Raw genomic sequence first — 14,377 nt, 5'->3', positions numbered from 1 at the left:
CTGGCCTTTCCTCTGACAGAATAGTAGGCTAATCTGTTGCAGATCTTGGGAAAGGTTTTTCATTTATTCATTCACAGGATCTGGGTGTCACTATATGGGGAGCATTTATTTCCCATTCTGACTTGCCCTGTAGAAGGTGATGGTGAGCTGCCTTCTTGAACTGCCACAGTTCACACAGTGTAGCATCGCCTACAATGCTGTTTGGGCGGAGCGGTTTTAATGATTTTAACCCACTGATACTGAAGTAACAGCAATATTTCCAAGTCAGATTGGTGAAACCATAAGATATAGGAGCAGATTTAGGCCATTTGGCCCATCATGTCTGCTTCGCAATTCAATCGTGGCTGATCTGCTTCTCAACCCCATTTTCCTGTCTGTAACCCTTGAACCATTTAATCAAGAGCATAACATTGAGTCTTAATTACACTCAATGACTTGGTCTCCACAGCCCTCTATGGCAATATGTTCCACAGATTCACCACCTTCTGGATGAAGAAAGTCCTCCTCATTGCAGTTCTAAAGGGTTGACCCTTCACTCTGAGGCTGTGCCCTCAAGTCCTAATCTCTCCTACTTGTGGAAACATCTCCACATCTACTCCATGCAGGCCTCTCACTATTTTGTATATTTCAATGAGATCCCTCCCTCATCCTGTTAAACTGCATCGAATACTGACCCAGAGTCCTCAACCGCTCCTCATATGACAAGTCCCTTATCCCTGCGATCATTTCAAATGCAGTCTTTCCAAAGTCTATACAGCCTCAGCAGTATAATCCTGCTCTCGTATTCATTTCATCAATGTAATTGTCATCATATTGATTGCTTTTCCTTTGCTTTTATACTATCCCTGACTTCTGTTGTTAGCCATGGTTGCTTCACCCTCTCCTTAACATGTTTCTTCTTCCTTGAGATTAATTTCTGCTGTGCCTTGGAATTTCCTTGAAAACCCACAGTATTGCTGCTCCTCTGTCTTCCCTACTAGGCCTTCCTTCCAATCAACTCTGGCCAGCTCTTCCCTCATGTCTTCGTAGTTACCTTTGTAATTGTAATACCATTACATTTGATTCAAGCTTCATCTCAAACATGTACTGATTTGATATAAAGTTGTCAAACTGATGCGTTGACTATGCCTGACCTACTGAATGTTTCCCAACATTTTCAATTTTTGAACATAGTTGGTGTCTTTCTATCAGTTAATTATGAATCGATCAACAATTAAGTCATTTTCAAACATTTTTGGACTTAAATGCATGCAGTATACCTCTGCTCTCCCTCTCAATCTGCAGGGTGAATTCTATCTTATTGTGGTCACGCTACCTTAAGAGTTCCTTCACATTAAGCTCTCTAATCAAGTGTACCTCATTAAATTCCACCAAATCCAAAATTGCCTGCTCCCTAGTAGATTCTACCACAAGCTGCTCCAAAAATCCATCTCATAGACATTCCATAAATTCCTTTTCTTGAGATCTGCTAGCAATCTGGACAGGAATTTGCACCAAAATTCTACAATTAGGATGTTCAGCTTCAACGTTGCCACCAATTGGTCAGAACTTCTGGCTGTATCTCACCCAACAAGAGATACTAGAAGAACAGTGTTGAGCTTCAGCTATTCGCAGTCTGTATCAGGGACCTGGATATACAGACTGAGCGAGATGGAGCAAAATTCGCTGAGAGTCCGAAGCTAAATGGAATGTGAACTGTGAGGAGGATGCAAAAAACTGACACAAGTTAAACAAGTGGGCAGGAACGTGGCTTTAGGAATGTAGTGTGAAGTTATCAACACAAAAATACAAAAGCAGTTGACTTTTTTGATGACGAGTCTGGGGAGTACTGTTATCTGGACGGTTCTCGGTGTCTATACACTAATCTCAGAGATTGAAAAACAAGAGCAAATGGGCCTTGCTGGGACCACACTTGGAGTACTGTGTATAGATTTGATCTCCTTACATAAGGTTCACCTTGATTGAGTACAACCGTGGATCATGATATTGATTCTTTGAATGTGAAGCCAACAGATAGTAGGTTTGTCATAGTCTGAGAATGGTTTTAACTTGCTTCTTGTTGCTTCTTAGTTAAAATTCAAGAGGAATTAACAATCTATAAATTAGAAAGAGGAGAGGTTTGAACCCAAGGTGAAGCCAAACAAATGTCCATCCAGATTTCTAAAACCAACAATGGGATGGAATCGTCAATCCGAACAACTAGTGATGGGGTGATGTAACAAAATAGCATCAATGTGCCAGAAATTTGATTGTTACTACTATGCTGAGTGTCTTGATTGAAAGTCTAAGGCATAATGACTGACTATCAAACATAGCTTCTTCAATAAATCCGAAGTTATCTCTTAAGCTTTTTGTAGAGAAGAATGTGTGGAAAAAGAAACACAACTATTTAGGTTATCGATAAAGACCAGGTGGTTAAAAAGGAATTTAACATGCTTGCCTTCCCTGCTCTGATCTTTGAGTATAGGAGTTGGGAATGTCATGTTGAAGTTGTACAGGACATTGGTGAGGCCTCTTCTGGATTACTGTGTCCAGTTCTGGTTGCCCAATTATAGGAAGGTTATTATTAAGCTGGACAAGATTCACAAGATATTTACCAGAATGTTGCTATTTATAGAGGTTTTGAGTTATAAAGAAAGGCTCTGACTTCTTTCACTGGAGTGTAGGAGTTTGAGTAGTGGCCTTAAAGAAGTTTATAAAGTGCTGTCTGGAGGGATGTGGGCCAGCTGCTGGCAGGTGGCACTAGATTGGGTTGGGACATCTGGTCGGCATGGACAAGTTGGACCAAAGAGTCTGTTTTTGTGCTGTACATCTCTATGACTTTATGCCTCTATAATGGTAGGTGTCTTTTACCTTGGGTAGGAGATTTCAAGTCTAGGGGGCACATTTTTAAGGTGGGAGGAGAGAGAATTAAAAAAGACCCGAATGGCAATTTTTTTACACAGAGGGTGGTTCAAGTGTGGAATGAACTTCCTGAGGAAGTAGTAGATGTGGGCGCAATTATGTTTAAAAGACGTTTGGATAAGCATATGAATAGGAAAGAGTTGGAGGATATGAACCAGGAGCAGGCAGGTGGGATTGATTTAATTTGGGATTATGGACTTGTTAGCTGCATGACTATCTATCAATTTTCAATTAAGAGCTGCTGAATTTACTTGAGCTGTGAACATTTAGGATGAGAATTATAACACTGATCAGAGAGTGACCTTTCAGCATTTCAATTGCTGGGTGAATCTACATTTCAGCAGTTTAAGGTAAGTGTCAATTTTATTTGTGTCTCGCCTGAAGCAGTGCAGGAGATTGTACAGTTGCGATATGAGTGAGTCTCCATCTTCAGCTAAAGGCTGTTCCCATGGCACAGTCTGCTCAATGGCACCACTGTGCTGTCCAACCTGAAACACAAATGAGAAATATTTGCTGATAAATACGTACTGGCGATCATTCTTATGCCTGCTTAGCTCAGTTGACTGGGCGACTGGCTAGTAATGCCAACAAGCATAAGTTCAATTCCTGAGGTCATCATGAAGTCCTGCCCTGCCTTCTCAACCTCTCCCCACACCTGAGGCATGGTGATCCTTGGGTTAAATTCACCCCTAGTCATTGTTCTCTCATGACAGTGGGACTATGATTCCTTTATGTTTGCTTGCTAACCTCACCTATTCCTGGTCCAGCAATGCTCCTTTTTAACAGTCACATTTTGATTTCAAATCTGTCCCAAGCATGTCCCTTTCCTTTCCCTGTGATCTCCTCCAGCCCTGCAAACTTCCAAGATCTTTCTATTCCTCTAATTGTGAATGCTTGCACCTCCCTTTATTTCTATTGCCCTGCCTGTCGCCCCTGCAGCTGGTGAGGTCCCCAAGTTCCAGAATTCATTCCCGACACCTCATCCCCTCTTCAAATCAAACTTTAAAATCTTTCTCTGATCGGGCTTTTGGCCAATGTTCCTTCTTATCTGCACACTGCAATGTCAGATTTTGTCTGGATGGGGCTCCTGTGATGTGCACTGGGATGTTACACTATGTTAAGAGCATGGTATTGAAGCCTTAAGGAAATTCTGGAACTGGAATTAGAGCAAGGTCAGGCGGACTCCCGGTCCCGTCAGTGGTCAAATGACCTTCTGTTGGTCACTGTCTGCATCGTGTGTGGAACTCTGACAAGTGATCGTGGATCGAGACCAGAATGGGAAAAAATAGCATGACAAAACATTCCATTTTATGAGGTTATGAGTCCTTCTAACTGATCTTTTATATAACAATGGAATGGCAACAGTTTTAAGTTAAATCCAGTCGCCTAGTTTTCCAGAGCTCAGATGAGATATGGAGTTGTATCCCCATCAAGGTAGCTCATGAAATTTTAAATTCAATTCATAAATCTAGAAAGTAACACTAGTCTCAAAGTTGGTGACCATCAATTATTATAAAAGCCCATCTTGATCACTTTAATAGAGAAAATCTTTCACATTTACCTGGTCTGGCCTACACATGACTCCAAGCAAATAGCAATGTGGTTGACTCTTAACTGCCCTCTGAAATAGATACACAGCCATTTCAACATCAGCCACTCAGTTCAAGGTAATTTGGGATCGGACAATAGATGCTGGTCTTGTTCAAATACAGAACTTGAACTTTTACAATACAGAGAGAAGGCATTGAGGCCATCAACCCAGTGCTAGCTCTTTGCCACGGCAACCCAAAACTAATCCTATTGGCCATTGTCCCCTCTATGGCAGATCAGTTGGAGTTGCGATCCTGTCTCTAGGTTTTAGGTTCAAGTCCCACTTAAGAAGCTTGAGTAGGAAAATCCCAGTACAGTACTGAGGGAGTGTTCTGTCCCTCATCGAATCATAGAATCCCTACAGTGTGGATGGAGGCTATTCGGCCCATTGAGTCCACACCAACCCTCTGAAGAGTGTCCCACCCAAACCCAGCCCCTACTTTACCCTATCCTTGTAACCCTACATTTTCCATGGCTAATTCACCTAGCCAGCACATCTCTGGACACTACAGCGCAACTTAGCATGGCCAATCCACCCTAAGCTGCACATCTTTGGACTGTGGGAGGAAGCCAGAGCACCCAGAGGAAACCCACGCAGGGAGAATGTGCAAACTGCTCACTGACAGTTACTCGAGGGTGGAATCGAACCTGGGTCCATGGTGCTGTGAGGCAGTAGTGCCAACCAATCTGATGCCATTATTTTAAAGAAGACCAAGAGAGACCTCCCTGGCTAATGTTGATCCCTCATATCTAACAGTAAAGAAAACTAAAAGATTGTCTGGTCATTATCACTTTGCTAATTATGGGAGATTTCTGAGCAATTCTTGGCTACTGTGCATTTTACATTACAACACTTTAAATACAAGTGCTTAACAGGCTGTGGCAGACTTTGAGAAGACCTGGGTTTACGAAAGGTACTGTAGTTTACTGGCCCCACAATAGTATGACAGTACCTGCTCACTTATCTTATTCAATCCTTTGGCAAGTCGCTTCATTTGTTTCACAATCTTCATTGATTTACTCAATATAGAGCTGGTATTCCCATGGGTGGCACTGAATTCAGAGATCACATACTGTAGAGGGTCTTGCCAGGAGCGTAGAATAGCAATAACAAGGCTCAGCAGACGCTCGTGCTAGAGTTGAACACATTGCAAATGATTTCTCGTTTCATTTTAAATGCTTTTTTTTAACCTTATTCCTGATTTTTCCTCATTTGTCCTCAGTCCTTAAGATGCAGCGGGTAATGTGTGCCCAAGTATACCCTTGTACGGTTATGGCCTATAGCCACTCAACCTCGACTGACACTCCTGGTGCAGTGCTGAGGGAGTGCTGCACTGTTGCGAGTGCTGCCTTTCAAGATGGCACATGAAACTGTCTACAAAGCTCTGCCAGGTGGACCTAAAAGATCTTATGGCATAATTTTCAAGAAGAGTTGAAGAGATATCCCAGGATGGAATGGTACATTGGGTTAGTTAATGATGTTCAGCATTTCCCTCTGCACTGTCCAATGCCACAGGGAAGGGGTAGGAGGAAAAAGCACATACAAACATACATAGGTGTTTGCAGAAATGAGAGAATACCAAGGCACAATGGCATTGTGGTTAGCACTGCTGCCTCACAGTGCCAGGAGCCTTGTTTTGATTCCAGTTTTGGGTGACTGTGTGGAGTTTGCACATTCCCCTCTTGTCTGGCAGGTGCTCCGGTTTTCAAAGATGTGCAGGTTTGGTGGATTGACTGTGCTTCCAAAAAATTGTAGTGTTCAGGGATGTGGCAATTAGGCAGATTGGCCATGGTAAATGCAGGGTTACAGTGGTAGGTGGATCCAGGAGAGATGTTCTGTGGAGGGTCAATGTGAACCGAGAAGCAGAAGGGATTCTCTGTATGTGGGCTGCTGAAGTGGACCAGGAGAATTAGTTCCTTTGCCCATCATTTCAGTGCCTAGACCTCTCACCAGCCAAACAAAAAACCATATCCCCGAGTGTATTGGCCAAGGAAACTGCATTGATGGCATTTGAGAAGAAGTTCATTCTCACCCTCTTGCAACCATGGCAACTCGTCACTGACCATATAAAGTGATAGGACGCAGAGAGAATTAAAATCACAGACAATGTCAAGTGCAAAATTGAACCCAGGTAGCTAGGTATGAGCCTGGTTTCAGGTTTCTGTTCTGTGAGGAATATTAAATCAGCCATGATTCTATTGAATGGCAGTGCAGGCTTGAGGGGCTGAATGGTCTCCTCCCATTCCTGTTTCTTATGGTCTTGTTTTGGGGGAGTATTTACCTCCCTCTCCTCCCTAGTTAATAAGGAGCTAAGATTTTGTCCAAAGTTCAGATGCATGCGGAAATTTTGCAGGGTTTCTCTCATTGTTCCATTAGAAATACTTACAGGTGTACGTAATGCATCTTCCTTGTTCTGAGGGGTCACTATAGAGGAGGTGTGGCAGCTATTGATAATGCTGAAGTTAAGATGTTGACCTTGAATAAAATGCTGGTTCTGTGAAAGGAAGAACATAATAAAATAGGAGCCAGAGTCAGTCATTTCTCCCCAGAGCCTGCTGTCCTGCTGAATATTATCATAAATGAATTGAATTGAATGATTAATTGTCACTTGCATTTTATAGTGAATAGTACAGTAAAATACAGAGAAATGCTTCAACTGTCACCACAATCTGATGTTATTTTGAATAGTTTAAGAATAAAAAGATATAACTGAAAGAGTCCATCCTTTTATTTGCCACCTCTGCCATGAATCTTGAGGCTCATGACGAAATGATTTAGTTGTGGCGATAGCTTAACTTTCCTGTTTAATCCCCCAAAACCCTACACTCTGTTATCACTCCAAAGGTTAACTCAGAATATATTCAACAATCTGGATGTAAGTTTACTCACTGAGCTGGAAGGTTCGTTTTCAGACGTTTATCACCATACTAGGTAACATCATCAGTAATCCTCTGGACGAAGCACTGCTGGTGTTTCCTGCTTTCTATTTATATGTTTGAATTTCCTTGGGTTGGTGACGACATCACCATAGGGAATGACATCACCACAGGAAATGACATCACCAACCCAAGGAAACCCAAACATATATAGTAGCGCCTCGACTTACGAACTTAATCCGTTCCGGGACTCGGTTCGCAAACCGAAAAGTTCGCAAACTGAATAAATTTTTCCATTGTTCGGATATTTCCAGAGTCTTTTCTCTTTTTTGTCTCTTGGAGGTTGGTGATGCCACAAGAAAACGATCCAGAGAAATTTGCTTTTTGCTTTGTTGCAGAATTTTCCAAAAATGGGACATCACATTGTCATTTAAAATGTTCACTGCTCTGTTGGTCACAGTTTTATTAGGGTGATGCCTCTCAACAAAATGCACTTCACTCCATTTGTTCGTACCTTGAATTTCGTATGTACGTTGAAGCAAAATTTTACTTACAATCCTGTTCGTAAATCGATTTGTTCATGAATGGGGTCGTTCGTATGTCGAGGCACTACTGTAAATAGAAAGCAGGAAACACCAGCAGTGCTTCGTCCGAAGGCTCACTGATGATGTTACCTATAATGGTGACAAAACATCTGAAAATGAACCTTCTAGCTTAGCGAGCAAACTTACATCCAGAACCTCAATCTGAGCTACAAATCTTCTCAAAACTCGCTCATATTCAACAATCTAGTTGACAGTTCTCTCTGTGGAAGATAATTCCAAGACTAGTGACCCTGCTGAGAGAAGAAGGTTCTCCTTATCTCTGTCTTAACAGTGCTTTTGCCACCCAGATCTAGGTTCTGTAATGAAAGGTGCATAACTATATAATATTATTATTTTTAGTGATTGAATTGTTTAATTAAAACCAGTTGCATGTGGGTTAATGCTGTGAAGGCTATTTTTTTTTACAAGATCAGAAAGTCATTCTGGAACAGTGACCTAAAAGCACCAGTTCAAGAAAGATGTGTGACTGCAATTAAGAGCTTTGGAGACCTCTGGAGTGATAATGGAATTAGATGTTTATACATCTGGGTTTGTGATCAGCAATGTGAATTAATCAAGTCATTAGTTTTGTTTTCAGTTTTGTTCAGTTCTCCCCTCATGGGAGAATTACTGTGGTCCCAACTGATGATATTCTCGACAAGTCAGATTCCAGAATAAAATCTGACTTGATAGATCCCATGTTTATTTTTTGTTTGTTTTATTAGTTAATATAGTGATTGGCACTGAAAATATTCATATGTGGCTGCAGATCTTCTTTAACAACAGAACACAAGTTTATTACACAAAAGGAAGCAAAGAAATAAACCCTGCTATTCATGTATTACAGTTAGAAAGATCTTGACACAAACATTAAAACAAAATTTCAGCTTGTTTCCCAACACTATCTATTACAGATACTCAGTCTCAAATTGTACTCTGATCTCAACTCTTTAGTTTCTAATTAACTGTTTTTTCCAGTTTCTCTTGTTGAACTGTGGAGATTATTTTACAACTCCTCCCCAAATCTGGTACCATAAAATCTTTCCAAAGTCATAGAGTTCTGGAGTCATACAGCAGGGAAACAGATCCTTCGGTCCAATTAGTCTATGCAGACCATGTTCCCAAATCAAACTAATCCCACTTGCCTCTAAAGATCTAACCTTTTCAATTTCAGGTCTAACCTGAAGATTTTTGTACTAACTTTCTTGGCATGGAAACTTCACAAACTAGCAAGAAAATCACATTATTGCTGCAGTAATTGGTTTCCTCTGAACTGAACTGAATGAAACAGAACAGAGTCTGCCAGGAGAGAAAGTAAAAACTTGCCCCTGAATTTCATGTTCGATTTTTTTCAACCATCAGCATCTACTCTGGCAAACTTCCACAAGATTTTTTACGTTTCAATAAAAGATTGTTTCTTGTTCTTCTAAATGTGGAATATAGGAGCAAGCACAAGCCATTCAGCCCTTCAAGCCTGCTCTATCATTCAATATGATCATGGCAGATAGAGTCATAGCGTTGTACAACACAGAAACAGACCCTTCTCTCCAACTCATCCATGCCGACCAGAGATCCTAAATTAACCTTATCCCATTTGCCAGCATTTGGCCTCTAAATCTGGTGGATCTGCATTCATCCAGCCTTGCATTAAATAATTACCAATATTAATCCTCAATGCATCTGATACCAAAGTAACAACCTGCACAAATAATAATTTGCTATTCATCGTCTCAGATGTTTTAGAGTTTTGCAGGAAGTTCGTCTGATCCCTTGACTCCATGAATATACACAAGAATTAGGGGCAGGAGAAGGCCATTCAGCCCCTTGAGCCTGCTCTGCCATTCAACAAGATCATGGCTGATCTGGTTGTGGTCACTTTCCTGTCTGCACACCTCCCTAAACTCGCAACATCCTAGTTGATTAATAACCCTGCTTTGAAGGTGTTAAATGATCCAGTTTCGACTCCTTTCTGAGAAAGAAAATTTCACATCCTCTGAGAGAAAATAATTCACCAAGTCTTAATCTTAAAGGGAAGGCTCTAATTTTTAAATTGTGTGCGCTACCCTCTCAGTATTCACCATGTCAGAATAGTGTATATTTCAATAAGATCATGGCTATGGCTTTCCACCCCCAAGTATCTTACTGTCTTTTACAGTAACAAAGACAGAGAGTGCTGGAAAATTCAGCAGGTCTGGCAACATCTGTGGAGAGAGAAACAGAGTTAATGTATCAGGTACAGTATGACTCTTCTTCAGTCGTACCATACTCAAAGCATTAATTATCTTTCTGTCTCCACAGAGACTGCCAGATCTGCTGAGTTTTCCAGCATTCTCTGGGTTTGTTTCAGATTTCAAGTATCCATGGTATTTTGCTTTTATTCCATTTACACAGTTATTGGGTTGACTCTTCAGAGCTACTAGAGTTCAACATAATTATACTCACAAATTCATTGTACGCTTCCGTGGAGAGCACATGGATCTGGTGGGAGATCTCACTAGCACGGTGAAATAATTCACTTACAGATATTGTCCGGCATTCACCACCCTCTTTGGCACAAATGGGAGTAGCCATAATCACGCCAGCCTTGGACAGAACGCCAAACACCAAGACAAGCAGAGAAAGTAAATCTAGAGGAGAAGTGATGGTTACAAGTGCATGAAATGCTAAATGCATTTATGGCAGAAGTGTACAGTCCCAGGTTCCATCCACATTCCAGGATGATCTCAAACAAGATTGTATTGGTGATTCTAATGACTATAATGACTTTGCTGGGCTCAGGCGATGGCAGGTAGAGAAAGCAACCTGCATTTTAACTCATGCTTGCTGTCCTTTATCCTCTTTTCGTCCATTGGGCCCTAGCCCTTGTTTTTCATTCATTCACAAGTCAAGGTGTCACTGGCTGGGCCAGCATTTATTGCCCATCTCTAATTACCAGGAGGGCAGTTAAAAGTCAACCACATTGTGATGGATCTGGAGTTACATGTAGACTAGGTAAGGTCAGTAGTTTCCTTCCCTAAAAGGCATTAGTGAACCAGATTGTTTTTTCCTCAACAATTGGCAATGGATTCATGGTCAATATTAGACTCTTAATTCCAGATTTCTTAAAATATTGAATCCAAATTTCACTATCAACCATGGCAGGATTTGAACCCAGCTTCCTACTTATGTTTCTGGATTAGCAGTCCAGCAATGATACCACTACTCCAACACCTCCCCAGTTATATAGAGAAAAGATCAAAATAGAAAATGACCCAAGTGGAGAAGGGAGAAATCTCAACCTTCTTTCAAAATTCAGCTCTTTCCACAACTTTCTGTTTTTATTTATGATTTCCAGCATCTGTAGTGTCTATAATTCACTACTGACTCTCTTCGAGAAACATCTGTTTTGAAGACATTTTCTCTGACTGGATTCCTGTCTGTATTTTTTTGGCCATCGTAGAGAAAGCAGGAATGTCTGGACATCCAAAGGCCCAGATTAATGCTCTGCAGTCATGGGTTCAAATCCCATCATGGAATTTAAATTTAATGAACAAAAATCTGGAATCAGACGGGAGTCTCAACAATGGCCATCAGAAACCCTCATTAATTGCTGCTAAAATCCCGTCCCACTCACTAGTGCCATTTGGAGAAGGGAATCTGCTGTCCTTACCTGGTCTGGAACTATATGTGACTCCAGGCCCACAGCTATGTGGTTGACTGTTAACTGCCTGTGAAGTGGATGAGCAAGCCAATCTGTTCAACAGCAATTAGGGATGGACCACAAATCCTGGCCCTGCCGGTGTTGTCTGCATTTCATGAAAGTTTTTTTTTAAACTTTTTCTTTCTAAAGTCACATTCAACTCAAAATTTTGTTTCTCTCCACAGATATTGCCAAATCTGCGGAATATTTCCAGAACATTCTGTTTCTATTTCAGATTTCCAGAACCTGCTGTATTTTGCTTGTATTTGTGGAGAGTGGGCTGGTGTGGACTAAGTGTTGATATCCAGCAGGCAGTGTCCCCTGTGGATGTTCATGGTATAAGCTCACAATGGGATGCAGCCACTTGATGGGGGTACACTGGGTGGTGGATCAGCTGGCTCCTGAGATCTCATACCCCAATATGTGTCATTGCATTTTCAAAACATTGTGTAGTAAATTAGAGAAAGGCAGAAAACCAAAGAAGTGCCTCTTGGGAATTTAACAAAGCACCATTGCACAGTTTCTGTTTATGACTCATTGGTTATTACTACTGCCTCACAGCACCCGCAATCCTGATACAATCCCACCCCCAGACCACTGCCTGTGTGGAGTTTGCACATTCTCCCCGTGTCTGTGTGGGTTTCCTCCGGGTGCTCCGGTTTCCTCCCACTGTCCAAAGATATGCAGGTTAGGTGGATTGGCCATGCTAAATTGCCCCATAGTATTCAGAGACATGCAGTCTGGGTGGGAAATGCAGGGTTGCAGGGATAGGGTACAGGAGGTGGTTCTGGGTGGGACGATCTTTGGAGAATTGGTGTGGACTCAGGCCGAATGACCTGCTTTCACACTGTGAGGATTCTATTCTATAAAAATCCCCATGTGTGGAAACCTATCAAATATTTGTGATTATCCCCATGGTACATGTTCCATTCTCAAGCCCCTGGATGCCGACACTGAGTTCTCAGATAAAATGCATTCCATTGCCCAACACTAGCATCCCTTACCTTGATGGGCACAGAAGGCCAGTTTCAAAAGTAAGTGATGAAGGGCCTTACCTTTAAGAGAACTGTGAGCATAAATTTGAGAGATGATCATTGCCATTTGATGTTGGCTTAAACAGTGAGAAGTCCTCAACTTGTCTTTTGACTTACCAAAGCATTTGGAGCAATTTATAACCTGGTTATAATAACATTCATTAAATACGTCTCGGCATATAGTCCCTCAAATAATGAATATCCAGTTAGCACCTTTCATGGCACAATTAACTCATTCATATTTAGCAGTTTTTTCCCTACTTAATTCCGTCAAAACCTGTCTCTAATGTCATTAGAGGAAACCTTACTTAAAAGAATGACAAGTAGTTGGTGTACAGTTTTGTTCTTCCTCTTTATTCATGCTTTACTCTTTCACAGGATGTAGGTATCACAGGCAAGGTCACATTTCCACAATTGTCCTTAAACTGAGTGAGGTAAAAACAATGACTGCGGATGCTGGAAACCAGATTCTGGATTAGTGGTGCTTGAAGAGCACAACAGTTCAGGCAGCATCCAAGGAGCTTCGAAATCGACGTTTCGGGCAAAAGCCCTTCATCAGGATGAAGGGTTTTTGCCCGAAATGTCGATTTCGCTGCTCCTTGGATGCTGCCTGAACTGCTGTGCTCTTCCAGTGCCACTAATCCTTAAACTGAGTGGCTTGCTTGGCCATTTCAGAAACCAGTTTAAAGTCAACCCCATTGCTGTGGGTCTGGAGTTATATGTGGGCCTGACTATGTTAGGACAACAGATTTCCTTCCCTAAAGGATGTTAGTGAACCAGATGGATGTTAACCAACATGGTAGTCAGCACGGTGGCTCATTGGTTAGTACTTCTGCCTCACAGTGTCAGGGACCCAGATTCAATTCCAGCCTCGGGCGACTGTCTGTGTGGAGTTTGCACATGCTCCCCAGGTCTGCGTGGGTATCTACCGGGTGCTCCGGTTTCCTCCCTCAGTTCAAAGATGTGCAAGTTGTTTGGCCAAGCTGATCTGGGCAGAATGCTCCTCCTTCAGAGGGTTGGTGTGGACTCGATGGGCCAAATAGCATGCTTCCTCAGGTGGGGATTCTATTCTATGGACAGTAGGCAATGAATTCATGCTCGCCATTTTGGGGAGGCGAGTAAGTGGAGGTAAAATAATTTGTGATCTTGTTGAATAGTGAAGCAGGCTGAATGGCCTTCTCCTGCTTTAAACCTGATGTTCGTAGGATCCCTAGAGCGTGGGAGCAGGCCATATGGCCCATCGAGTCCATACTGACCCTCTGAAGAGTATCCCACCCAGACCTACCCTGCTATGCTATTTCCTGTAACCCTGCATTTCCCATAGCTAGCCTACACATCCCTGAGCACTATTATGGCCAATCCACCAAACCTGTACATCTTTGGACTGTGGGAGCAATTCGGAGCACCCAAAGGAAACCCACACAGACATGGGGAGAATGTACAAACTCCACATAGACAGTCCCCTGAGGGTTAAATCAAACCTGGGTCCCTGGCACTGTGAGGCAGCAGTGCTAACCACAGAGCCACCGTGCCGCCCATGTGTACATTTTAAGTGGGGAATAAGAAGGATAAACCTGAGTGGGAGAAATTCGAAATGAAATTAGAAAATGTTGCACAATGTTGGAGAAAGGGAGCAAGGTTAACTCTGCTAGTGTAATATTTCATGTTAACTATATTGCTCACAAAACATATGAGGGAGATTTAAACAA

General features: G+C 42.0%; 1 protein-coding gene across 1 annotated transcript; it reads right to left on the bottom strand.

Moving 5' to 3' along the window:
* Positions 1-3,042: 3,042 nt before the first annotated feature.
* Positions 3,043-10,852, bottom strand: LOC122542011 (prolactin-like). Its single transcript, XM_043679303.1, has 4 exons — positions 10,356-10,852; positions 6,882-7,151; positions 5,403-5,627; positions 3,043-3,479 (listed from the first exon to the last, which is right to left on the bottom strand). Exons 1-4 carry the CDS (start codon positions 10,626-10,628, stop codon positions 3,210-3,212), a joined length of 1,038 nt encoding a protein of 345 aa, XP_043535238.1. The 5' UTR covers positions 10,629-10,852; the 3' UTR covers positions 3,043-3,209.
* Between the last annotated feature and the right edge of the window lie 3,525 nt (positions 10,853-14,377).

The sequence above is a fragment of the Chiloscyllium plagiosum genome, chromosome 39 (genome assembly GCF_004010195.1).
Source record: "Chiloscyllium plagiosum isolate BGI_BamShark_2017 chromosome 39, ASM401019v2, whole genome shotgun sequence".
Classification (NCBI taxonomy): Eukaryota; Metazoa; Chordata; class Chondrichthyes; order Orectolobiformes; family Hemiscylliidae; genus Chiloscyllium; species Chiloscyllium plagiosum.
Note: the sequence above shows the minus strand (reverse complement) of the source record. Positions and strands in the feature narration are given on the sequence as shown.

What these genes read in the sequence shown, in the direction of transcription:
- LOC122542011 (XM_043679303.1), bottom strand. Translation starts at nt 10,628, where the DNA reads ATGCATTTAGCATTTCATGCACTTGTAACCATCACTTCTCCTCTAGAT. An exon ending in AAGATGCATTACGTACACCT is followed by an intron (nt 5,628 to 6,881) that starts GTAAGTATTTCT and finishes GTTCAACTCTAG; the next exon opens with CACGAGCGTCTGCTGAGCCT. An exon ending in GTAAACTACAGTACCTTTCG is followed by an intron (nt 3,480 to 5,402) that starts TAAACCCAGGTC and finishes TGGCATTACTAG; the next exon opens with CCAGTCGCCCAGTCAACTGA.